At 34.8% G+C, this 27,505-nt stretch overlaps 1 protein-coding gene across 3 annotated transcripts; it reads right to left on the reverse strand.

Moving 5' to 3' along the window:
- Positions 1-6,692: 6,692 nt before the first annotated feature.
- LOC122609575 (protein SABRE) lies at positions 6,693-26,093 on the reverse strand. 3 transcript variants are annotated; one of them, XM_043782603.1, is made up of 23 exons: positions 25,997-26,093; positions 24,334-24,445; positions 23,505-23,777; positions 22,618-22,883; positions 21,866-22,079; positions 21,616-21,786; positions 21,439-21,516; positions 19,312-19,563; positions 16,707-18,776; positions 14,156-15,983; positions 13,559-13,656; positions 12,963-13,307; positions 12,742-12,860; positions 11,882-12,131; positions 11,553-11,777; positions 11,276-11,415; positions 10,866-10,938; positions 9,840-9,941; positions 9,286-9,471; positions 8,547-8,855; positions 7,875-8,042; positions 7,398-7,776; positions 6,693-7,184 (listed from the first exon to the last, which is right to left on the reverse strand). In XM_043782603.1, exons 1-23 carry the CDS (start codon positions 26,059-26,061, stop codon positions 7,036-7,038), a joined length of 7,872 nt encoding a protein of 2,623 aa, XP_043638538.1. In that variant the 5' UTR covers positions 26,062-26,093; the 3' UTR covers positions 6,693-7,035. The 3 variants fall into 3 exon arrangements, with proteins under 3 accessions (XP_043638538.1, XP_043638537.1, XP_043638540.1); XM_043782602.1 differs by having other exon boundaries at positions 8,547-8,864; XM_043782605.1 differs by lacking the exons at positions 23,505-23,777; positions 24,334-24,445; positions 25,997-26,093 and having other exon boundaries at positions 8,547-8,864; positions 22,637-22,772.
- Between the last annotated feature and the right edge of the window lie 1,412 nt (positions 26,094-27,505).

The following is a 27,505-nucleotide window of genomic DNA, read 5'->3' on the forward strand; positions in this document are numbered from 1 at the left end:
GTTATAACAACCTTCAGCCGAAACAATATTTATATTCCATTATTTTTCTTAACGCTAAACGTACATTATTTTTATTTCCTTTAACTCAAGAATAATGAGCGAGTTAACCCTATATTGGCTTTATACTACATTATTATTGGCAAGTTGAAATAACTCATATAATTGGAAATGTAGGTTACTTTTAATGTTGTGGAACTTGCAAGTGTGTTGTTGCAAATTTTCCAAAATTATTATATTTTTATTTTAAAAAATAATTTAAATCGTTCTAGTTATATCATGTGAATTGAACTTTAGACCTCTAGGGTGTTAACCGCTTCACGAATAAATCTTCCAAATTGTTTAATTGCCCTCTTCAATTTTATCCCAAACACTTAAAATTTCACATCAAATATAAATTTATTAAGGAGTGTTACTAAGAATACATGTTTAACAACAATACAACAACAACGCTCGGAGTAAAATAATTCACTAACTGAGGTCGTTTAGGCAATTAGGCAAAGTCTTCGGAACCATGTCCGCTTTACCTCTATGACAACCATCACTATCACTTTTATTCGGATCCGCAGTAGGGATACAGAAACACATGTTTCTTTCCATTGACCATGAACTTATATATCTTTGAAATTTCTTATAGCCTGCATAAGTTATGTGAACACTTGATTTCATTAGGCAAGATTTGTCAAATATTTGATGCCCCTAAGAAATAAGAGTATGCAATTTACCTGCATTTTCATGCAACTGATAAAAAAAGCAAGCCCCCAAATCATATGTTTTTTTTTTACCTCTTGATAATAGTTTTCTCCAAGTTCCAGTGAAGTCTACACGATGCCTTAGGTCGCCTCTAAAAACCTTAAACCTTTGGAGGTTACTAGTAGTTCAACTTGTCACATTACAACAAAAGGAGATGTGTGAATAGAAGCACAGATCAATATGCTAGTTTGAAAAACCAAAGGTAGCAGTGTTGACCCATTGACTTATAAACGGGTCAAACTGGGCACATGTTTGAAATAATTAAACAGACATGAATATTCAACATAGAAAAGGCTAATAGGCATTTGCACAAAATCTGACAAGATTTCATGATAGATAATTAGATATTGTGGTGTATACTTAACCTATTTTATATATATTGGCTATATATATCTTAATGCTGTAGCAATACTAACCAAATAGAAAGTTCTTAATTAAATAGCTAAATTGATATCAAAGACCATTCTATCTTTGAGCATGGCAACAGTAAAAAAGCCTAAGAGTATCGAAACGGCCTAATAGAGATCCATCACATAATCTACCCATCTGCAATAGTATCATCTTATGTCAACGCCCAGATAAACCATACCAGCCAGATTAAAATCTCAGATAGAAAGATGAAATGTATACAGATAAAGAAAAATGAAGATATACAAATGATATATAGTTGCAATTTTATCATAGTTTTTCAGGACAAGTTCCCACTGCAATAGACTGATACTCATACTTTTTACTTGAATCTATAGAATGGTCGATTGGTCACTTTTTTTTAACATCCTCCTTCACTCCTAACCCAAGGTTCGTATACCCTTGAATGTATTCTCAGTATTCAGGAAAGTTTTATGCCCAATTTAGATCAATGAACAATTGGTTGGTTTGTTTCTTGGGTAAACTCTAAGTTACCAACATCAACTCATTCCCCACTGCCATTATGCCCTGAGAAAAACACGCTCCAAAGTTGACCGTCAAAGTTGTTTATGTGGAGCATGAAATGCTCCCAATCTCCACATGTCAGTCGGTCTTATGCACGCTGATGTCTAGCATGACTGCTGTTTAGATCTCTGGTGGGGATGGGTAAATCCACGTATCAATGTCGGTGAAAGTAACACTTAAGGCCGATTTAACATGAACATAAAGCTCCACACTTTCAAGATAACCACATATGATCACGTCAACTAAGCAAAACCCACCTTTTTGGCTGCCTTGTGAATCAAGTGAGTTTCTTTGTTCAAATACCAAGGCGCGGATTATGGCAAGTAAACCTCATCAGGATGGAAGTGAACCATGGGCCCATAATGGTTGATTAGCGTCTCTACTTGCTCTAGATTCGACATGGCTGTAAGATCCGGGTTCAAATTTCTCAAGCAACGGACAGTCAGTAAATACGTCCACTATTAGCACCTTTAACAAATGGCAAAACAGACTTGTTACCTCTCGTGACAATTTAAACGAACTTCTTTGGTCGTGTTTATATGTTTAGTTTTTTTTTTTTGGAAAGGATAACTGATGAGAGGGTGATTGTACAAAATCATAATGTGGTTAACATTCTTGTTTATATCATCAGAAGAAACTATGATCAAGGAACACATCCGATGGGGCAGGTTGATCAAACACGAGTTCTATTGCCCAAAAATCTGAACTGTCAAACATCAGTTCTAGAGACAAGTCAGCAGTTCATAAACAAACCACTGGGATTACATTACCACTGCTTTTTTTTATTAAGTTCAAGCAGATGATTCTATAACGACACGTTTACGACTAATAACTTCTAAATCAACCCAAAAGAACATCTATGCAAGATTATTAGTTAGGTCTTTCTATAAGAGGGCAGAGTTTATCAGCATATCCTAATGCAGACAACCACAATTAAGCAAAGAACAATTCATATCTTTTACAGCACAACAGATAGAAGCACAGGCGTCATGCCACCAGCCCACTGAAATACAAACTCAACCGGGTATCTCATCCCAAAAAGCCTTGGTAGATTATCGTTCCGTCGGTTTACATGTCAATTTATAGACCAGCTATTTAGAAACTTAAAGAAAGCTCTAAAACCGAAATCATTTAAACACCAAAAGATCAATTGCATTCATCTAAGAATTTTTTAATAAAAATAAAAATAGAAAGAGAGATGAAATGGAGCAAAAACAGCTATTGAAGCAGGTTGCTGATAATGAAGTAAGCATCACCGTAGCATCTCTTGCTACTGTGATGAGAGTTTTCAAACCATTTACGACGATGAACATGCAGTGTGCATCATGTAAAATATGTAAGTCCGACAAAATATTGGGTTCACAAATTGAAAAGGGATAATCAGGTTCACATGAGATGATTGTAAATATAAGTATGAAACTATGAGAGTATCCTACATATTAAAATCTTTAAATCTTAACCAAACAAGTTTAAGTTGAAAGCAAGAAAGTACAAAACACATTCACTCAATGAACAGATTAAGGTCATATGAATCTCCAACAAGTGGACGACTTCTTTAAAAAAAAAAAAAAGGTCGCCAATCGGAACTTTTAAACCTCTGATAGCAAAAAAAAAACCGTAGAAAGTGGCAGTTCTATCATTAATCTTCTAACCAAGTAGCATAAATTAAGCTGTTTAGTGTTTACCATACAAAAATACTTTATATCTTAAATCACCTATAGGACTACACGCAAGATGATCAGATTACATGACAAACTTGACTATTTTCATAAGATAAATACAAAAAGAGGCACAACACCAAACCTTACAAAGTTGAGGATCCTTAATGCACCATCAAGATTTATAGCATATGTTATTGATCAACATTATAACGTGATAAATCTTTAAAAAAACATGAAGTTTTTCCTTAGCATAAGCCTAACGGAAATGTTTAACTACAAAACAAATATTTAAATAACCTTTAAGATTGACAAAATCAAGATTGGCCTGCTTAATCAGTCACGCTTTTTTGTAATAACGAAGATTTTGTGTGTTCAAATCCTGCTCTTGTGCGTATTAAGACTTCACAAAAGTAGTTTTTACTCTTGAATCTTCAGGATCCCTGCTTGGATGTGTAAAAGGTCCTCTATTCTTGAATCCACACTTTGCAATAGTGTTGATATCTTTGCAATGGTCCTCCATAATCTCAATGACCAAGCAACAGCAGTGTTTCCATATAGGAATGCACACGGAATGAACCTACTCCTCCATCCCTCCAAATTTCAGTGTTGTCCTTTGATTCGGGTTCATAAGCAGCAAGTGCAATGGGTAAACGTAAATGATGATTCCTCATTTCAACTATGGGTGCACCACATGCTCGAAACCCATACGCCCTTTCAAAGTATCGCGTAAAGGGCCAATGGGTAAACGTAAGGGGCTAATGTGGTACAACTTTTCAAAGGATCTCGTACTACCACGCCCTTTCATTATCCATACGTTAAAATTATCTAGGTATGTGTCACCGTTGAATTGTAAGACACCAAGAGACTCCCTTAAATTAGATACATACAAATCAACACAACCGGAACTAGGGACGTATAGTTCTATGAATTCTTCATTTGTGAGATCAAATGACATAATGAGACTAGGATACCTTGGACCCTCGTTAATATTATAATTTTTATCTAACGCATCCCAATAAATAAATCCATCAGCAACTGCCTGAGAAGACCATCCCCGGTAAATCGATTTACGGGGACAAGTGTTGCTAGTGGACTTCTCCAAGCACCTAGTATGTAAATACCTCAGCTCGGGTGCTCGGGTTATCACATGAAAACTTGACACTCTTAGGGTCAAGAGTGTTACGACAACGGCAAAAACAACATTATTATGAATCCTACTACACGACTCATAAGGTACAACTAGGGTTTTCCTAATTGAAGGATTCCAAATAAAAACCATTTCTATGAAATCATCTTAAAAGCAAATCAAACCATGAGAGCTACCGACTAGTCTTGTAAATAAATTTTTACAAAAATCAGGAAGAAGTAAACTTAGCTTTTGATGTGGGAAAGTGTCATCATCGAAAATGGAGACATATTTTTCCACATGTGGATATAAGAATTCAACACCTTTTATAAGCAGCTGACGTGCTGCTGCCGGATGTGGCGGCGGGTATGACCGGTAACAAAGTCCTTGCTATCGATCATAGACTTATAAGATTTTGAAACTGATCTGAATTGAATCACCGATTTAATATCAGGGATTCTCTGAATGATTTCCATTTGGATTTCGACAGGAATGTTGTCGGACATTTTTCTAGGTTTTGGATATGTTTCAATTTAGGTTTCAGTTTGTTTTGGGGGCGGCCGGTGGGGTTTTGGATATGTTTTGATTTAGGTTTCAGTGGGGTGTAACTTTTTTTTTTTTCTTTTTTTATTTTTTCCTGGAAAATCAAAATGAGGGTCGAAGATAGGAGGATTACTATTCGCGAGTTAATACACTCATTGAACATATACAAACACCCCAAAAAGATTTTATTTTTCCAAAATCGTGCATTTTAAACATTATGGTTAATTAAACAGCTTCTGATTTTGATAATGCTTAATAATAGAGGTATTGAATATTTATGCATTCATACGTTATTGCCGTGACCAGAAATTGCAAAAATTTAATGTTTTGTTTGAGCATTGTTTAACTTTTACATGAGCTTATACTTGTTCAATAATACTCATAGACTATGGTTTAATTACTGGATACACCATATACTTTCCTTTTTTACACGGTTGCATAATATCAAATTTTATTAAAATGAAACACCCTTATACTTTCATTTTTTGTACATGGTTGCATAAGGTGACCGACTATAGGCTGTAAATTCTATTTTCATTTAGAAAAAAAAAAAAAACTTACGTATAAATATTTGCACTAGACCCAGTTGACTTTTAAGTCAACATAATATGTTTCAAACTAGAAACTTCAAGATCGAATAACTTATAACCAAAACACGATCTAGCCAAACGGTTTTCATACATGTATTCTCTAGACCTCAATCTATATATATCAACTAAGTAACAACCTTAAAATTTGCACAGTCAACCCGAAAACCTTACGAGGGCATAAAAACTAACTTTCATGCGAACGATTAGATGGTAACGAAACTTCACCAAACTTTACACATAACTTAATAAAACATAAACGAACTCATAATTTCCGATCAAACATTCCGTTTGATCAAACAGGGGCGAACGGGGAGGGAGCTTGACAAACTCCCGCAACTCAACCATTTCCGATCAAACATTCCGTTTCACATCAACAATCACTTACAAATCATCACTAGATCATTCACTCATAATTTCTAGTTGTTTATTTTGTTAGTTACAACGTGACCCAGTTAAACTTTCGTATTAAAATATTTATGAGAGATATACTCAACCAAATCACAAACCGTAACTTGCAAATGACTTTAATAACATTAACTAAGAGAAACACACTGAATTTAAGCAATAATGATCGGAAATTTAAACTGAAATTGAAACGAAAGTTTAACCGGGTCATGTTGTAACTTACAAAATAAACAACTACACAACTAGAAATTATGAGTGAATGATCTAGTAATGATTTGTAAGTGATTGGTGATGTGAAACGGAATGTTTGATCGGAAATGGTTGAGTTGCGGGAGTTTGTCAGGCTCCCTCCCTGTTCGCCCCTATTTGATCAAACGGAATGTTTGATGGGAAATTATGAGTTTGTTTATGTTTCATTAAGTTATGTGTAAAGTTTGGTGATGTTTCGTTACCATCTGATTGTTCGCATGAAAGTTAGTTTTTGTGCTCTCGTAAGGTTATTACTTAGTTTTCGGGTTAGTTTTCGGTTTGATAGTTTTCGGTTAGCTTCGCTTGCTTAGAATTATGCAAAATATAAAGGCAGTCTGTCAGAGAAAATACAAGCTTAAGAAAAGACGTACAAAACCTCTATAATATCATAAATGATTCCAAGCATGTATTATAAACATGAATGAAGAACAAACATGGATAGAAGGGAATTGTATATACTAATATACATGTACATTTACTATAGACAAGTGTTTTGAGATCAAGTTAGATTTAACTTATAGTGTGTATCTGAAACATGACTTTATTTCCAGATCAAATATACAAATAACCATAGAACTTACTGGAGCTTAGAGCCAAATGTTATATACAACTCATAAACGATAATTCTATATCTACACCAACTGTTGAGCCTGCTTTAAAATGATCATACAAAAACTCAGCCTTGCCAATGGAGCCGGGGTCCAAATGTCTCGCTGGCTCGTGTTAGGATTGGTAAGGCGTTGCAATAAAGTACAGATGTTTGTTTTCTGGGTTCTGCTCAAGGTAAAGGTTGTGATTTTTCTTGGGCAGCCCTGTATTCAAGGAAATCCTCGTAGATATCAGATCCACTCGAAGAGTTGCTTTCATATGGTGTGGTTTCTACAGGTGAAGATGGAAGCGATGAATCTATATGTTGTAGAGGTACACCTGATCACGTACAGCACAACATAAGTTATTCACAAAATACAAAGTTTTTTGCATAAAGGAATTGGACACCGAGATAAATTGCTAGAGAAATAAACAGAATCAGATTACTAAACCCTGGACACTATATGACTTGAGATGCTATAATCAGATTATTCCTTTCAAAAAGGACAACACACCCAAAAGAAGTAATTGCAGAAATTATGTGAAACAAACCTTTCTTGGATCGGAACTTTTTCGTGTGGCGTCTTATGAGCTTCCTAGCTTTTGTTATGGTTAGTTGCCTAGCAAAGGGGGAATACTCTGAATCACTTTCACTCCAATCACCAGCCATATGATCATTCTCTCCCTCACCTCTCATTGTCCGCAACACAAATGCCTTGGCTTTGCGACGCTGAGAATGGAATAATCCCCTGATTGAGGTCACAAATCCATCCCCTGCACCCTCAGGAGGCCGTTTAGGCCAAGTTATTGGAACCAGGTCCGCTTTACCACTAGGACCACCATCACTATCACTGAGATTCAGGTCGGTGGTATGGATACCAGAGACAGTTTCTTTCCCTTGCCCGTGTAACTTGTCTTTAAATTTCTTACCCTGCATACAATAAAGTATGTGAACGCTCAACTTCAAAAGGCCAAGTTTATCAAATACTCTAAATATATTATACCCTTGAAAAATAATATGTAACTTACCTGCATTCCTGTAACTGATTTAAGAACCCCCCAAATTATATGTTTTTTAACTCTTGAGAATAGTCTTCTCCAAGTTCCAGTGAAGGCTTCACGATGAAAAGTATCCATAAGCAACCTTAAGTCGCTTACAGCAAATCTAGAACCTTCATAGGTCACTAGTAGTTCAACCTGTCCCATTACAAGAAAACAAGATATGTGTCAATAGTTTAATACAGTTGCAAAAATATGCTAGCTTGGAAAAACAGAGGTAGCAATGTTAACCCATTTACTTATGAACGGGTATATTTAAGTTATGTTTGATCTCTACAAGTGCCAAACTGGTCACACGTAATAGCTAGGAAAAAAAAAAAGAGAGTCAAATTGTTTGAAGGACACCGAAAGTGTTCAAATGCAAACAACACTACCCATTGCAACAGGTGTATGGGGATGCATAAGACCCTTTAAACCATTATACTCAGAAAACATACTTCCTGTTTAAATTTATTAACTTATGTAATCAAGTTTGATGCATTGCCATTTGAAAAAAATGAACATTTTTAAAATCCGAACCAATCTAATCCGACCGCTTTCGAACGATACCAAGCATTTAGTCATTGCCATAACCATCTGACCTCCCTGTTTTGCAACAGTAACAAAATATATTAAATCAAGTCCTCGTATAAGCTGCTCAACCTGACTTATCTTGATATTGTGGAACTCCCTCATTACCCTTGGCCTGGACCTTTTCTCTTCATTTGGTTTACTCAATTTCTTTTCTTCTTGAGATGAACGGCCTGTTTTAGCTGTTTTAGATTTAGTTTTATTTGATTCATCTTGTTGGTCAACACTTCCAACAGTATCAATCTTCAATGGAGCAAAACTCGAAGATTGCATTTGTAGCATAAGTTCATTAGTGACAGATTCTGCTACAGATTCTTCGCATGTTCTGTCAAAAGAAGAAGTTCGTCCTAACTCGGGTGCTGCGTTTTTCCCATTCTGCCCCTGTGATCCCTAAATCATTATTATCATTATCAACAATAAATTGTGCATGCATTTACAATACACGATCTGTAAGAAACACCATGATCCAACACTGAGGTGGGTTATAAATATAACATCACATTGGTAGAATTTTGACTCATTTACTTATAAATAGGCTGATGTACGCAAACAGTCAAACAGGTAGAGAGAATCAATAAAAACTGCTTAAAAGTAAAGGGTACTTAAAATTCAAAAAGACCTTATAACTCTTTTTAATTAAAGAAAAAGATTTGTTATCATATTTGGCACACTAAATATTTGTAATTAAATCTGAACCCTGTGTGCTGATCCTCCCCGTGCAGTTTGCCATCTCTAGCAAAACCCAACACCCATATTAAATGTAACAGAAGCCTTATTGTTTCAAAGAACATACAAGAACAAAAGAACTCACATGAACTGAATCAGAATGGGTGGAGGAATGATTGCTTCCAGATGTTAATGGTAGTGTAGAAGGGTTAGGTCTGGAAGATCCATCTAATTCTTTTGTTGAGTGACTGCTCGATGCAGAAGCCTCATTCACTATGGAACCTTTTTTTGCTCGGCGTAAACCAGAAGTAGTTGACCCCTTCCAAACTTCCTATATGCCAAAGAAAGTATTTAGCACAGTTCCTAAAGTTTGGACTTTGGAAAACAGTAATTTCAGTTGACCTAATTAAAGGACGCAACTTTAACCCATTCGCTTATAAATCAGTCAGTCCGGATTATGTTTTATCTCTAAAGGTTGGAAAGTCTCCCGAAATGTGTTTTAACTGCATTAGTACTTCTAAATCATCTTATCCCAAAAAAAAAAGGATTATTGTTGAACTAGATAATTTTTGTACTCATATTTGACACACTAATTATTTATAGATATAGTTAAAAGCTTGGGACAAAAGTGTTGCAGGTCAACACAACCCGCTCATTTTGCCACCTCCAGAACTAGTGAATAGATGAAGGCCTACTAACCTGGCGCCGTTGACTGTCTTGCTCCTCTTCTGGGAAGAAGTACTCCCACATCATTCTGTACATCATTTCGGTCAAATGTATTTTCAATGGGTATATATCAACCTATAATGATGAAACAATAGCACTAATCAGTACAAGAAAGACAGGAATATTTCATTCCAGTTAAGCATAAATAACTATAAATGTTTTAGCTGCATGGGATCAATTTAACGTGCCTGTAAGATAACATGGTTGAGTATTTCTGTACTATATGCTCTAACACCTCCATTATTAATACTTGCATGATATCATAAGTAAATTTAAATGAAGATAATGTATTGCTTGATATAAAGTGATATTTGATATGAACATGTTTCCTTGATCTTCACAATACTAGGGGAGTGGGATCCAATCCTTAGATGGATCGAGTATTAATATTATATCGAGTTTGTAGTACATCATTAATAAACATGTGTATAATTCATGTTTAATGTAAAAAACAAGTCCAAGAAGGCCGCAATTAGCCCATTATTATTGTAATTTGTATCACAGAAGACCCATTAATTTAAATCAAGCATAATAGATACTTTATGAAGAAAGATTTAGAATGGAACAAACCAGAGAGAAAAGCGAAGTAAGCTGGTGTATATATAGTTTTCAAGTTGTGCTTTTTAAATTTAAATAAATCATGACTATGTTAATCCAAATATGACACATGCTCGAGTACCAAAGATTAAATATCTATCTAGAGGACGATTTTGTTCAGCTTATCAAATTAGGCATCATTGGTATATACCTGATCTTGAAGTCTTTGCAAGATGATAGAATTATATGTTGTTGGACCTGATAGTTTAGGCTTATGATTTGTTTATTTAAGAATTATATATCTGCACATATCAGCTAACTAAAATCATACTAATTGATATATTCATACAACAAAAAAAGTCATTAGTCGACATTTAATCTTGAAATTCACTAAGATCGCAAAACTCGACTATTCCTATTCTTGATAGGATTCAAACTGAGCAGGGAGCGAGAGTTTTGCACCTGAAATAACTCGATCGGTGAGTTGCCATCCTTTGGAGCTCCTTGTTTTGCATCTACTCGAAGCATTACCTTTCTGCAACCGCAAAAAGAAAGTGCAAGTATATAAGTTATATATGCTCCATTAACATTACTAAGAGGTGTGAGATATTTACAATAAACTGCATGGTGGAATAACATTCATGAAAAGATTGCATTCGAAACTAAATACATTCAATAAAATGGAAAGGATCTCAACATCCAGATTATAATATCGATGGATCTGTAATAAAAATTTGATTTTATTGAAAATAGATAGAAGCATCACCAACCTTAACATGAAAAGAAAAAAAACAGATAAATTCAAACCTATATATATACCCTTCAAGTTTTTTTTGTTAAAAAAAAAAAACTAAGAAGATATAACTACATACTTTCCCCATTCAGGGGGAGGATTCCATGCTGAGAGAAGCATATCCGACTTGGCATTAGGCAGACAATTTCTGACAACAAAGTACTTTGTTGTGAACCTAGCGAGACCAACATCCTTGTAATCTCTGTCAAAATCATATATCTGCAAACAATCACCAAAATAACACAAATGATACAAAACAATTAAAAACGACTTATATCAGGTAAATGATATAAAAGCAGATAAAATCATGGGGAAAAAAATTAGATAAAACAAAATAAAGTTGTTTAGACACTTACCATGTCATTTATCTCGGCCTCGGCAAAAGATTTCCCATCCACAAGCATCCCCCAAACCACTTTATTAATTTGCAAAGATATGCGCATAGCACATGAAGGACTTTTATTCTTCTCTTTCTCCATAAGTCTTATTTGTGCAGCTTTCTGCATAGCTATCCTCAAAGAAGCAGCTGCCATCTTCCTAGATTTTTGTGCACTTACCAACTCTTTCCTCAATCTTTGCACCTGCATATGTAAAAGATTCTAGTATTAATATTTATAATGAGAAACAAAAAGTATGTACAATCACTTCTTTTATTGAATTAGTTAGTTAACAAGTTTTGTCTTACCAATATGGATCTACCACCTGTTATCACCCAAAGATTTCCATCTTTTTCAGAATACACTTCCCCGGAAGCTTCTGTGAAAAGAGATAGCTTCCGGATATCATCAAAAAGTAAGTTCCGGGCCCTCTCTTTCCGTTCAAGGTTGACTCGTTCTTGCTCTACCTCTTCAACACCGTCAGGAACCACCTCATCTGCTTCTTCCTCAATGTCGTCATCATCTTCTGGTGACTTAGGAAGACTACTTCTTCGAGGCCTGAATTACAGCATTCAGTCAAATTCAAGGTAAAAATACGACAACTTTACTTAAGACAATGATCCGACAGTCACCCGCAGTGTATATATGATGTATATAAAACCACCTGAATCATATTTATTAAAGTATTAGATTACTATCAAATCATATGATTTTCACTATCATATTTGATGCCTTGGCTATTTATACACAAGCTTGAAGTCTTAAACAAAAAATACATCAGTTTTGACAAGTAACATTAACCACCTGCACCACCCATCTTTCCACCTTTACTTTCAGCTCATCGAGTCATCGAGATATACTTTCAGTCCATCTGAAGATTGATAACTAGAAAGTCATCATGGAATATCATCAACTAACGTTAAACTAATAATGGTTTCATCTTCTCACACCCACAAAATTAGATACTAGAAAATAATAAAATGTGCTTGACAATTGCAACGATGATTTTAAAACTGAGAGTGGTATACTAATATATGTGCATGATAAGCATCTTTTGCATTTTTAAAACCATTATACCTAAAAAAAAGGTCAATTGCAAACTATTGACATTTAACAGAACCAGCTTCGTGACAAATAGTTGCAACATGGTAAACTAAGATATTCTTACTTGGGAAGCCTGGCAAAAAGTAGATTGGTCAAAACATCAAGCATAACTTGAAACTGACGAGATGTCATAGTTGCTGTTATATTTTGAGAGTTGAAGGCAAGTTCTTTCAAAGGTTTAACCTGCAATACAAAAAAAAATTAACAGCTACGAATCCTATATACAGAAATGTGTGGTTATGTGTGTGTGTGTGAGTGAGAGAGAGAGAGAGAGGCGGGGGGTACCTTTAAATCTGTTGTTCCACCTTTATGCCTGGTGTAACGGAAGTACATGTCACATGGCATAAATACTCGTTCAAGTAGAGCGCCAGTACGCTTTACTTTTGGGGAACTTCTACGAATCTTCGGTAACCACTGAAGTCCAGCTCCTGGATCAACATCAGTTGGAGCCACATGAGCCTGCACGTGTTCCAACATCACTGATAGTTCCATGCGGTTCCATGTCAATTCAGGATTATTTACATCTCCACTGCCAAGTGCTTGTTTGATCATCTCTATACCAACATTGAGAACTGCATGGAATGATCGAGCTAAAACTCGCCCACTAACAGCAGCTAGCAAAAATCTACCCTGTTAATCATTAAAATGACCCATCAAGATGCAAATTATGCACAACCTATAATAAGCAGCTGTAAACAAGATGCGAGTGTGTGTGTGTGTGTTCATGTGGGTTCTCCCTTTAATATGTCAACTGTTTTCAACTCATGTTTAAAAATACAAAATGATTTGTGAATCTTGCATAAGAAAAGGTTATATACGATGAACTTTAAAGCTGGTGCCAGGCAGTCCCATAAAGATAATCAGTAATAAAAACAGCTTACATTGGCATCCTCGGAGTGAAGGTTGAATTGCGGCTCGATAACGTTTACCATAAAACGTCGAGTGCCCTCTTCGTCAGAGTCATCAAATCCATGTTTGTCTATCAATTAAACAAAACAAATAAACCAAAGGCAGTCAAGCCGTTGAATAGATCATCATAACAAATGGTAAAACCCCTAATGTAAAAGTTGTAAGGTGGGCAAGACAGTCAGGTTAGGTAGCAAGTGAAAGCAGACACACCGAGTTCAGTTAATCCTCAAAACAATGTCTTACCTTTTCTAAAAGGTAGCAAATTATTGTATCAATTATAATTGAAATACAAGTACTCATGATAATCGACATCGTTGATTAAAAATAAATTACGAGGTTAAGTCTGTTAAAAATAGACTAATCATTTTTCAACCCATTTGACAATTTCCCTTTTTGGTTAATTTTTTTTTTAGTTTCACCCATCTGACCCATTTAAGATGAAAACACATCCCGAAATGGCATATTCATAAACAAATGGATCTAAGTTGCCACATCTACCTAAATGCGATCAGAAAATGTTGCATCAATAATACTTCTTCAAAGCAAACTTTAGTGTGGCCTTCACTTACCAATAGCACCAAATGATTGACTCCCTATTTTGGTTGAATTTGTTAGAGAAGAATCCAATCCAGATGGCTCCTTTGGTTTGGAAGAACTTGCACCTTGACCAACAGAAGCGTTCTTCAAGACATCTTCATGAAGTGATTCATTTTTACTTTGCACTTGGGTTCCTTCTAGAAGCTTCCTCTGGGCATACTGACGTGAAGGGGAAGGTTTTGAAGGTGCAAATGCTTTAGATAACTCACCAACCCATGACCAAACAGCATTTCTGTTCTCAATCGTCCATAATAGCTTCAGTCCATAAACAAAAACACGCCGACAGTTATCAGCGATCACCACATTATATCCATCATCTTCACTCGGATCAGACCTTGCCTGTTCATCACTCTCACTTCCATTTTCAAATTCCGATCTAACATATGTCATCTCAAGGTTTTTTCTACCAGCTTCTTGCCATGCCAACAATCTAGCAGGATCTGCTTTTGGTGATTGCCTTCTAATTGTAAAATAATCAGATGACAATAAAAATCCATCATCCCGATGGCGTTCAGTAGTTCCTCTAACATTTCCACCATTTTCATTAACAATTCTTTCCGTAGATGAAGACTTTGAGCTTTTTCTTGTCATTTGGACAACTTTGATAACACTTGTGCAATCATCTTTATTCAGAAATACCTTAGGCATATGAAGATCAAGACCCTGGTAGACAAGATCAAGGATATCACGCTTGCTATCAAATGTATACCTTTGTTTCCCACGACTGTAACACATCTCAAATTTTAACTTTGTCATCTTAAAAGTCAACCCTTTAGCTGGATCATTATCATCCAATGACATATGCCTTAAAACAGTTGGAGTTGAATCAACTCGGAACATAAATTCTGTCATGACTTTGTCTAATGACAAGTTACCAGACCTCTGGACTCTTGGGACACCAAATCTAGGCCATCGGGAGAAGTAACGTAACTTTTGAGGCGGAATGTAGTTCAAGTTCCAAAAATTTATGAGCCAAGCAAAATCATGAGGGCCAACATTTAGAGATGGTGAACTAAATGAATCATTCTCCAATCTACAGGGGTCATGCAAAGCAGCATCAAATGCGACATTACCATTGCTGAGGATGGGCCTGAGAGAGAAATTCCACCTCAATGATAGAGAAGTGGATCTGAATGGATCAAATATCTTTTCGCGAGTGACACGTTCAGAAGGAAGTGCAAACAAGTAATGGTTGAGCGAATTTCCTGATTCACATTCCCAGTCCATTGTAACCTCGAGAGCAAAGCTAGGAGCCACTAAAAAAGCACCACATGTACCAGAGGGTGGTTTAATTGACGAATTTCTTAGCAAATTCTCTAAACTGCTGGTGAACATCTTGAAATCTTTTGCTGAAACATATACACGCCCATCAGAGTGTTGGAGCTCCATATATCCGGAAGTTATTTGGAGTTTATCTGATTTTTCATATGGGTCAGTTGTAGCAAGAATATTAAATGTGCTCTCAGAAAAACATAATGTGGTTTTTCCATGAATGTAATTTCTCATGTCATCCCACCATGGCAAACTTTTTTCCTTTTTGGGAGGTGTAATATTGGAAGCATTTGGGTTTCTGACACTTAAGTTGGCCCTGCGTAAAGCTACTGTGAAGGCATAACTTAAATCAGCAAAAGCTGGTTCAAAACCTACTCCGTAACATATTTCCCCTTCTTTGAAAAACAAAGGCAAATCCAAATATGTTTTCATTGGTGGAGTTGTGCCACTAAGTGAACGATACATTTGCACCTTCCTCCATCTACCAATATAAACATCATGCAGAACTTGAGGTTGAAAAGGTGTGGCCTGCAATAACAGTTCATATTATTTTCTTTCGGTCATTCTAAAAATTCAAAAAACAACCAAAACTCCCATGTTTGGTAATAAGAATATGCCCGTATAATTAATAGTTTCAGGAGAATATCTTGGATAATACACGATTCTACAAAAAACATTCTTATTGACTTTAGACTACACGAAACAACTAACTTTTGTGAATATGTGTTGTGGAAATGAAAACAATATGGCCTACACCACAAAGCTAGTTTACCAATAGATAAAATAACAATTTGTACATTTAACTTCATTGATCAGTGGCACAGGTCCTAATGGCCAAAATGAAAAGTTGGAAAATGGTCTAAATGATAACATTGGAGATAAAACCATTTAATTATTGTATTAAAATTTTCAGATTACATTGGAAAATGGTCTAAATGACAACTTTGGAAATAGATGTAATCATAATCGAGACTGATATAAATATAACAAAAATATCTTAAGTATTGAGAAAAAACTGTCTAAGGTCAACCCAATTCATCTTGCTTTGACTCAACCATTTACCTGCTGCTCCACATCTAGTTAATACATATAGAATAAGGATATATATGAACATATTGAAAGTAAATGGATATGGCTCTACCCTATCAATTTCAGATCTATTGTCATCCCTAATTAACCCGTATTAAGTGTAACAGTTTTAACCTGTTGTCCTACCTGCCCATTCACTACTAGAAAGAAAAGATTTCTGACCTGTTGAGCAAGAACAACCCGACCTTCACATCTACCAGAGGTTCCAGCAAGAAGGGGAAAAGTATAGTCTCTTAACTGAATAGCAAGAGAGCCCGCCTGTAAATTAAGGTTACATCCATATAGTCGAGAAAATGGAATTTTAAATTCCAGAGCAACTGGGTCAAGCTTCTGTACAAAGTCTATCATCCCAGCATCACCCCCTTCAATCGCTGACAAACTTAAATCAAGCTCTGTTGCAGTTATAGAAAAAAGAGATGTTCTCGAGGTGCTAAGCTTAAAACCCGACTGAAATCCATCCTGGAAAGCACCTGATCCTTCTGTTGTCACAAGACTTTGACATGCCCGATAATAAGACCGAAACGACTGTTTATAAATTTCTTCCTTGAGTTTTTCAACTGATGATGTATCCTGCAAATCAATCTCCTCTCCGTTAACTTGAAACATGCCTTTGTGAACAGAATCATCTTCATCGGCAACTGCAGGAGATTGGGCCGCTTTTGCAATCATTGAGTCAAGCAAAGTAAACCGAACAGCCAATTCACGGGCCTCATTTTTCATTAGGCGATAGTGTTCATCAAGCCAACCCTGTAATGGTTCCTCCTCGATATCAGCAGTCAGCTTACGTATATAAAATTTTACACAACCAACTTTCGAGGAGCTAGGCTTCTTGGGTTTTGCAGAGTCTTCTTTTTTTAAAAATATTAATTTTGCTTTAGCAGCAGTAACAAGCTTTAAAGCTCGCAACATTTCCTCAATGGAATCATCAAGAGCGCGAAGCTGTAATCTGTATGGCATGCAAATGTGTACATTAAATGCTTGAACCACCCAATCCCACTTGACATCCGACTCAGATTTTGCATTCGGTATGCGGGAAATTTGCATCCTACCACTTTTAAAGACTCTGGTAGAGTTAAAACTTAGCATCAGCCCTTCAAAAAGTACACCTATACGAGCATTCTCAGAGAAAATTGACTGAACTTGAACCATTGCTTCAACACCATCACCAGCTTCAGCAGTTACAGTAAGCATCTCAATATCGATAGCAAAAAGAGATTCCTTTTTTCTTTTATTCTTTTCCGACTGTAATGATCCTAAAGATTCTTCTTTTACAAGTTCTTTTTCTTTATCTCTACTGCTATATATTGCCTTCTGACTGTCGATAAGTAACTTCATTTGCAATGCTAGATCAACCAATGCCAAATGAACATCTGGCTCCCACCTGACTGTAATATCCGTGGCACTAAAAAGAGAGCACACACCTATCGCTTTTAGACCACCAGCTCGCCTAACAAACTTTGCATTCTGCATGTCAAATAATGTCACTTTTGTGCCAGAATTGTTGTCTTCTAGAGATTCATGATATACAGATCTAGCTCTGTCAAGCTCAACTTGAGTGGACTGTTTTTCCTTGTTTAAGCCCAAACTAAAATGAAAAATAGTTAAGCCTACAATACACTTTACTTTTTTGTGCTCATTTGAAACCGTCGATGCAATTTTTGCAGTACGTGGCGTCCCATCAGCCAAGACGCTTACAAGAACACGCCCACCTTGTGATCCATAATTCACTCGTTTCGAATCCTCAATAACTTCATTTTCCAAGCCTATATCACTGACAAGATGAACAGAGCATCTTTCTAGATTTAATTTTATTAACTGAATCCCTTTTCCAGAAGATTTTGGTGACTGCCCAACTCGACTTTGTGCAGATGTTTTAATAGATGGAGATGAGTTTTTCAACAATGTCTTAAACAAGAAAGCAGTTGATAGCAAGGACTGAAGACGCTTGAATGTTAAGTTCACACCCATGGAAGTTAAATCAACAGACAGAACCAATATGAACTTTGATGTGTCGTCTTGAGGTGATTCTATATCCTTTTTGCCCCAATCCAAGCTAACTTTTGCTATATGCAGCAATGAACCTGTATTTGTTTCCACGCCAAAAAGGGTTTCTCTTAAAGATTCCTGATATTCATCTGCCATGTGCAAATTCAGTTCTCCAAGTTCTAAGTGAACTGCAGTGCCTGTACTAGATATGTTGTTGGAAAAGACATGTGAGGACTGTGAGCAACCCTGAAAGTGTACAGAAGTAAAGAAGCAAGCAACAACAGAAAAATTAGTTTGACTCGAACTTCAAAAGAGTACATAAATTGAATGATTTACAGCTCAACAGGAAAGGTGAAAATTCAAACCATTTACGGATGTATTCATTAAGCTTATGTATCATAACTAACTCATTTAATTCAATAAATAGATTAATATTGTAAGAATGCAAAGTTTGTAGGTAGAACTTGACACACTAAGCCACTAACTAATAAAAATCCCATTAAAAAAGGTCTTTTAGATGAACACCCCTCGTTTCAGCCATACCAAAAACTACATGACTGGTCCAACCCGCCCAGTTTTCCATCTTTACAAAAAATAGGATCTTCAGAAATCATACATTAATTGACTTTAAAAAGTTTAGTTACTAGTTTACAATCTTTTTGTCGTTGGCTTCTAAAAAAAATCAATTACATCATTTGTAAAGAATCCTAGGGAAAAGTAAACAGGAATGAGATGAACAAACGATAAAAATAAGTACCATAAAAAACAAAAGCAAACTTACATGATAAATAGGCAAACCACTCAAATCAAAAAGCACAATAGTCATCTCAGGAGCTGAAACTGTGCATGTCCACAGAATGGCTTTAGAACCAGTTGATTGGACAGTTGCCAGATTAGCATTTTCATCTTGAAGCACAATATTTTTCTTCTTCGGGGAGCTCAAATTCATCAATGGCTTCAGTTTTCCCATAAAGAAGTTGCATTGGGTGCCCCCAAGCTTTACGTCGACTTCACATCTAATAGGTGATGTAGGCTGAAAAAGCAAGCAGTCTAAACGGTAAGAAGCTGTTTCAGTGATCAGTATACCCATCTTTAATTCGTATTGGGTATGTTTGTTGTTATTCTTGATTTAGTTTGGGGTAAGGTTATTGTATGGACATTAGAGAGGCATGTCTTTTTTTTTTTTTGCTGTTCAAAAAAAAAAAAAAATCTACTGTCTATTTTCCTAACAGGCCTGTTAATGTACTGTATATTCCTTCATTTGGTTCATATAAACTTACCAAAGGTTAAGCGTCTTTACCTGAAATAAAAAGAAGTTTGGTCCAAGGAAATGACAAAGAAAAGGTTGATTTTTTGGTTAACCACCTACACTAAAATTTGCAATATGCACATCGATCTCAAACAAGTAACCAACTCCATATTAACTATAGGTGACCATAGTTGGCAAAACGGAACGAGGCACGAGTCGTCTCGTACGAGTGGAGTCAATATTCACTTAAAACAAGGTGACTCATAGGTAAACTCGTAAAGACACTTGACTCGGACTCCGACTCACAAGTTACAGGTTGACTCGTTCCGAGTTAGAATGACTTCTTTTGGTACCATATCTTTTCTTTTTAGTATTTTCCCTTGCTAATTCTACTTTTATGTGGTAGCTAATTAATGATCAAACTTATACCTTCGTCAAAAGTTTATTCAATATTATAAATCATATATATATATATATATATATTTAATGTCTTGACTCTTAGGAGTAGAGAAGTCAAAAATACGGGATTTCGATTGACGTGTCAAGTCGCGAGTCAACAACTACAGAGGTGGCAAGTTCTGACCATTTACCTAGGAATGGGTAGATTCATATTATGTTTGATTTCTGCCAGGTAAAATAGGTGATAGCTACATATAAAAAAGTCAAAATGTCTCCCAAGGTGTATTTTTATTGCATAAACCTGCTAAGTATAAGCTCATGGACTGTTTCAGGGGCTTTAAGATATTTTCTGAATTACTAAGGGTGTTTATTATTAAGTCATTAGTTTCTCTTTCTTATTACTGTAGCTAAGAGTTAGTCTCCTTTTAAAGTATTTACAATAAACACTTGATAACCAAGAGTATTCCCAAACAAGTTATCAGTACTTATATTATAGGTCATTAGAGGTCATGAATTTTTTGCAAATTGTAAAAAGGCCCAGTGATTGGTATCAGTACCCATTGTATCAGGGGTATCAGGGCATGATTAACTTTGAGCATATACTTCAAAAAATTAAACTATTCATTTCCACGCATCGTGCAGGTGCTTATCTAGTCTAGATAAAAGAATATCTATCTGAATAAAAACAAACTAATCTAATAAGCTACCGATGACTCGTAATACTTGACACCATATACTAAATGTGGAATGATAGTACATGATGTTATCAGATAAGCCCAGCGCCTAGAATATATAATTAGCAAAAATACACAATCATTACTAAAGAGTACAATTTAATTAATCATTTTTTGACATGCTAACTAATTATCAAAATTTTGAAGAAAACAAAACTTGGATCAAACCAGCAGGACCTAATCTTTTTGGACCAATGAACCCGTATAAAAAATAATACCCATGTTAACTCAAACCTCTTCTGATCCATGACCCCACCTGCATATATGGCCACCTCTAATTTTCTTAACATATAACATAGGTGATTACTAATCCTGGAATTCAACCAAGGTTCTCCCTTTTATATTCAATAGCTTGTACAAATTTAGATCTTGTATGAAAATTAATGAGAATATAATATCCACGGTAGAACAAGGAAATAAAAATTACAATGCCAACTGAAAGCTACAGTATTAAACAAAAAAAAAAAAAAATCCAAGTAGCTTTATGAAGCTGTGTATCAGTGTATAAAAATCATACTCAATGTACCTGTAATGGAATGTAAACTGAGGAAATAACAGCAAGCTTCAATATGTCCACCATAGACTTTTCAGCTTCTTTAAGAAGCTACATCATAACAAAAAGATTATCATTAGAAAAAAAAGCTGACCAATAATGGTTAAATTATGATATTAAAGATATAAACATTAGTCATTACACCCATACATGGATCTCACTGAATTCTAACTGAACATCAAGACGTGTGCTTTCTCCAATATCTTCAACAAATCGGGATTTCACACTTTTAAACTGGATCCCCATGATGTTATTCTCCAAAACAATAGAGTGTTCTTTATGCACAAATCTCATATTCAACTTTGGCAAACTGAGAAAAACCTATTATAGAGAGAGATTGTATCAGCCAAATAGAGTTTTATTAGTGCCATGGTATATAAAACTTACAACACTAGCCAACCTTTTCTGGGATGAATGAAGTGTACTTGGTAATAGCCAAAAGAGGAGCTCGTTTATGTTGTTGCTTTCTGGGAATGTTGTATTCAATGTTTGATTGTAAAACTTCCTCAACTTGGCTACCATATGACTTCTTTCTGGAAATCAACTCCTCATTTAGGTTCAGAGCAATTTCTCCTATTGAAATGTCCACTTTTTTTACTACAATACCTGCCTCTCTGCGAAAGAATTTTATATACATAAGCCTCAACACTTACTAAAAGAATTAGAAGGGAAGAGTACATAACATTATAATAATATAACTTTGATTTAGTCAAGATTGGGATAGGTATTTATGGGCATTTCATTTATGTACTTTTCTTTTTGATATCTCTCGCTTAAACAACATGTATAGTTTCCTCTCGAGGTCACCTAAACTTGAAGGGCAGATCCAGGTTGATTGGTCCGGAAACTCATGGGACAGGCGGGATATGTGAAATAATACACTGGCCCTACTCAAACATGCATATCAAAAGTTATTAGACTACAAGTACATCATTGTATATAGGTTAGCTCTAGGGGGTACCTATGTGTAAACTATAGCCTTATATATACATTCCTATTGCTGCTATAGACCTGCGGTTCTTACTTAGCTACCTTACTATTGAAGGTAATTGGCGTCATAGCTCTTTCTTTATGTGAGCCCATATATATAAAGAAATATAACAAATTAGAGTATCTATCTATTACATAAACGATTACATAAATAACACCAACCTATCATGAGCAAACTCACTCGAGAGATGAAATTCTTCGCAAACAAAAGGAGCAGAAGCTTTCTCTATTGTTGCAAAGCATGTCGGTACCGCACTAAAGCTTTCGCCATTTGTAAAGCTAGAAGATTGATCAAAGCTAATACGCGGATCACCCAGATGAACAATTACAGGCAAAAGTTGCAACTTCACAAGGATGGAAGGCTTTGTACCACCATCTTTCGATATCTCAACTCCCAAATCTCTAACTTCTACAGTAGCTTTTGGTGTCTGCCACAAAATATTAGGAAATCAAAAGCAGTTGATAAAAAGAACCCTTATAAAGCAAAAGATAATTAAAAATCAGGCACCTCTCCAACATTTTTCATGCTAATTAGCAAAATCTAACAAGGCAAATGTGTAAAACAATCAAGGAGTCATAATGGAAACAGGAAGCTACAAGCAAACTCTCATGTCCTATTATTATGTAAAAGAATCTCTGTTGAACCCTAATCTTGCAAACAACCAATCATTAGATCATCAAGTATCTATTTCCAAATCCTACTACATTTCAGATATCCCTCCTTTTATCAGGCAAACTACAGTGATACATCGCATGAGAGACTATTCAAAATAAACAACTCTCATACTAAACAAGGAAGTGAAGGAACCATAGATTAGGTGTCCAATTTTCTGTACTAACACATATGCAAATAAAAAGTAAATCAGCATGAAAATACACTATTATTATTATAGGATAAATCATTAAATACATGATTATTCATGACAGCCGAACCATATATCACAATATCAATGCAGCACACGTGCAAAATTATTTTATACCCAAAGAAGCAGTAAGCAACAATAGAAACCAAATAATTAATCATAAATTGAAGAAATTCATCAACTTACCTTTACAACCAAATCTGTCACGGAGATTGATAAGAATCTTGCCACATTAGCCACAACCATCCACTTTCCTCTGCCTGGACTACTGCGAGATATGCGGGATTTCCGTGACTCTGTTTTCTTTGGACTCTGTGCTGAAGTCCTTGTAACAATTTCTATATCGCTTATCAACAATTGCAATTTTGGGTCCCTGGACATAAAACCAACCCCAAGTTTAACCAAGGACTGTCGTAGACTAAATCTGATTTCACCAACAGAAACAGATTCAACAGCACCCTGCAAATTTCCATCGACAATGTCAAGATGAACATAGATGTAGTTCAAGTATTCTGTCATCCCAATAGTGGAAAGATACTTGAAAGAAAAGAGATGCAACATAACAAAATTATTATCACCAAACGCTTAATCTCCAAATAAATAACAATGATGGGAACAAGAATGTAATAATATGCTGCTTTTAAAATATATAGGAAACATATACATATCAATGTCTATACAAACAAGCTATCTAACTAATTGATCTAACTTATTCTAAGAATTCAGTATAAGTCTTCCAAGCTTATCAAATTTCTAGTGCAACTTAAAAGAGCTTCATATGAGCATGTGAATCAACGAAACATGAACTATTGAAGTGCTTATAATTTATGAACATTAGATACATTTAGCAAAGAAGGAAAAAAGCTCTTGTGCAACCAAAAAACAAAACTGAACCACAATTTGTTGTGTGTTACAAGGCCGGAATAAACACTCAACAATAGAAAAGTTAAAGTACAAGCATGAACTGAAGTAAAGGTTTGTGCAGAAAATGAGACAAAAGCAAAAGATGAATAACCTTTTCGAACTTGATTGTAACATCCCTCAAACATTTCCATCCACTAACTTTAAACGCCACTGATGCTTTTATAGTCCGGCTCAAAATCCACGCGGCTAATTTGGAAGCAAATCTGAAGTAAGATGTTTAGTTAGATCCACACGAACTTGTATTTATGTAAATCAACAAAGCACGATCAAGCATTAGACTCTAAAGGCTAGTACTTCTATAAAAACTTATTGCACAAAAGCAAGTACTTCTATAAAAAACCAAATGGAATCCATGAGTCATAATGCAATACAGTTTGTTTTACAACATTAACAGAAAAATATATTGCCGTTTGAAACACTCGAAGAGAATGACTATGTTCATTATCATATCCAAATAACCATATGTAAAGACAATAGGCATCATAATAACCAAAGAAAGACCTTTATTTACTCATGTAAAACTCTTAAAATGTCCTAATTGTGTTCAGAAATCCATGACCATTATACTACGTGACTGATGGACAAGATCCATTAACTTCAATCCGACAGAAAAAACTTGTCACTTGCTATTAACTTGCAAGGAATGTTCAACGCATCAAAACCATGTAGGCACTTAAATACTCCTCTAAATTCTTTGTAAGGTTACAGAAACACTTGAAAAACAGAATCAGAACTCGATAATCTTCTAATCAATTGCTTAGAAAACTAGGAACAGTTAGATAATTTTAAAATAATTTACAAAATCGAGCAAATCATTAGTTACGACTCCGTTCCTGATTATCCAAAATCACTCCATCTGAAAATCAATTTCTATATACAAAAAAGGAAAACTAAACAAAAATTAAAGGGAAGTGAACAACAGCTTTAGGATAGAAGGCGTATTATTTTGGCCCAAAAAGACAAAAACGATCATAATCATACTTTGTTTATCCAAATGATAAATGCTAAAAACTAGTATTCAAACTTCCAATCAGTGATCATAATATTAGTTTTTACCACATTCAAGCACCTCTAACATAAAAAGGAAGTCCAGTGAGCAAGGGGACAACACTCACCTAAAGATTAGATCCTATTGGTAATCTCAAAATGCTAGCCTAACAATTTATTCAACAAGAATCAAAATGCTAAAGTACCTACCGTCCTACTCCCCACTAATATAATCTAAGAACAAAAATTAATGATCTCATTTTTACAATACACAAAACTTTAAGCAGAATTACAACAACAACAACTACTTTACCAAATTACAGTTACAAAAAAAATTATATTTGAGGATTTTGTTATTTCTCAAAAACAACAAAATCAAACTTAAAAACAACATCTTCTTTTTCCTAAAAACACAGAACCAAAAACACAACTGCATTAGTCATGATATCAAACTACATAATCCGAATTTAATCTACACATACAAACGTCAAACGTAAATGTCACAACAATTTAGTCAAAAAACAGTCATTTTCCACAATTCAAGCTCAAAACTAGCTTCTTTTTTTACCTAGAAACAAATGATCAAATAAAAGTATAAAACATATATCATATACAATTGAATTCAACCTCAAAAATAATACTTTTTTCTAAAAAACTAAAACTTTGAAAAAAAAAAAAATAAGTGATCAAATCAAACACCACATATACATATACATATTTCTATATCTATATAACATATATATATATATAATTGATCGACTACTTACATAAAGAGCAGCCATAATATGATGGATATGAAGAGGAACGTAAACAAGAATTTAACTGGAGACATTTTTTTCCTTTTTTTCTACATCTGCTACTTCATCATCTTCATCATGTATATATATAGATATAGATACAAACTATATTTATATATATATAATCTTAATAAAAAGGATCAATGAAATTCAGTTTGAGATCACAGCACAAAGAGGAGAGGAGGAAGAGGAAGAGGAGGAGCTCATATATATATATATATATTATATAATATATGTATATATAATTTATTATATAAATAAATTAAAAACAAAAAATGAAGAAGTAAAACAAAAGGTCAAAACGCACGATTTGTAGACCATATCATAGACTGTCTATATGGTAAAAAGTAATATCCAAGATCAGAATTTACTAAATCCAGAGATTTACTGCTTTAGTAAGTTGTACTTTGTGGAATAAAAGGTGTATAGAGAAGTGGAGAAATAAATTTTTGCTATATATGTTGACGGTGTTTGCTATAAGCGACATTTTTGGGATCAAAAGGGAAGGGAAGTGTTGATGGGGGGATTCTCTGAATGTATGTTTTACATTCTATATCCTTTAACTTATCTTGTGTTTACAATTTTGTATATAAACTGTTAACAAGCTTTGTTTTCATTTAGACGAGCATGGTACCCGCGCAATGCGGCGGCGATATTAGTTGCGATGTGGTGGCGTCGACGTCAAGTGGTGTTGGTAATTGATACAAAGATATTTGATTTTAAGAGATAGTGAATATCTTTTAAAAGATTATAGAATGGTTGTGTAAGTTAATTAATTAAAGGTAAAATGGTAATTTCGCATGTCCCAAAATTGTAAACTTTTCAACATAGGGGTATAATTTTTATATAGTAGTACGAGCATAGTACCCGCGCAATGCGGCGGCAAGCTGATGATGACGGTGGTGGTATTTGATTTAAAAGGGTTAGTAGAGATATTTTATAATATAATTGACTAATTGTGTAATTTAATATTAAGGGTGATGGTGATTTAATTCATTAAGGGTATTTTGGTCAATTTGCATGTCCTATTTTTGTAAAATTTCAACAGGGGGTTATAATTTCTATATAGTAGTATAGAAGTATAGAAGTATAGATATAAATAACTCAATTGTTATCCACCTCACATCCCTTACATCAGTTAATGACACTAAAAGAGCACCCCCAATGGTCTTATCCAATACTACCCAATAGAGTGTCACATTAGCAAAACCTCTTGCCAATACATTTTTCTCAATTCACACTCAATACTCAATACATCCAATAGTAACCAATACACCCCAACATATTTATTTTCAAACTTTTAATAAATAAAACCACAAATATAATTTATAAAATAAACACAAAATATTATATAAAATCCAAACACACCATATTATTTATAAAAAAAAAAAGTACAACACATATAAAAAATAACAACACTTAAAAAAAACATCATAATTCATTTTTTTTTAAAAACATAACGACCAATCTCCTCGTCGT

The sequence above is a fragment of the Erigeron canadensis genome, chromosome 7, assembly GCF_010389155.1.
Source record: "Erigeron canadensis isolate Cc75 chromosome 7, C_canadensis_v1, whole genome shotgun sequence".
In the NCBI taxonomy this organism is placed as follows: Eukaryota; Viridiplantae; Streptophyta; class Magnoliopsida; order Asterales; family Asteraceae; genus Erigeron; species Erigeron canadensis.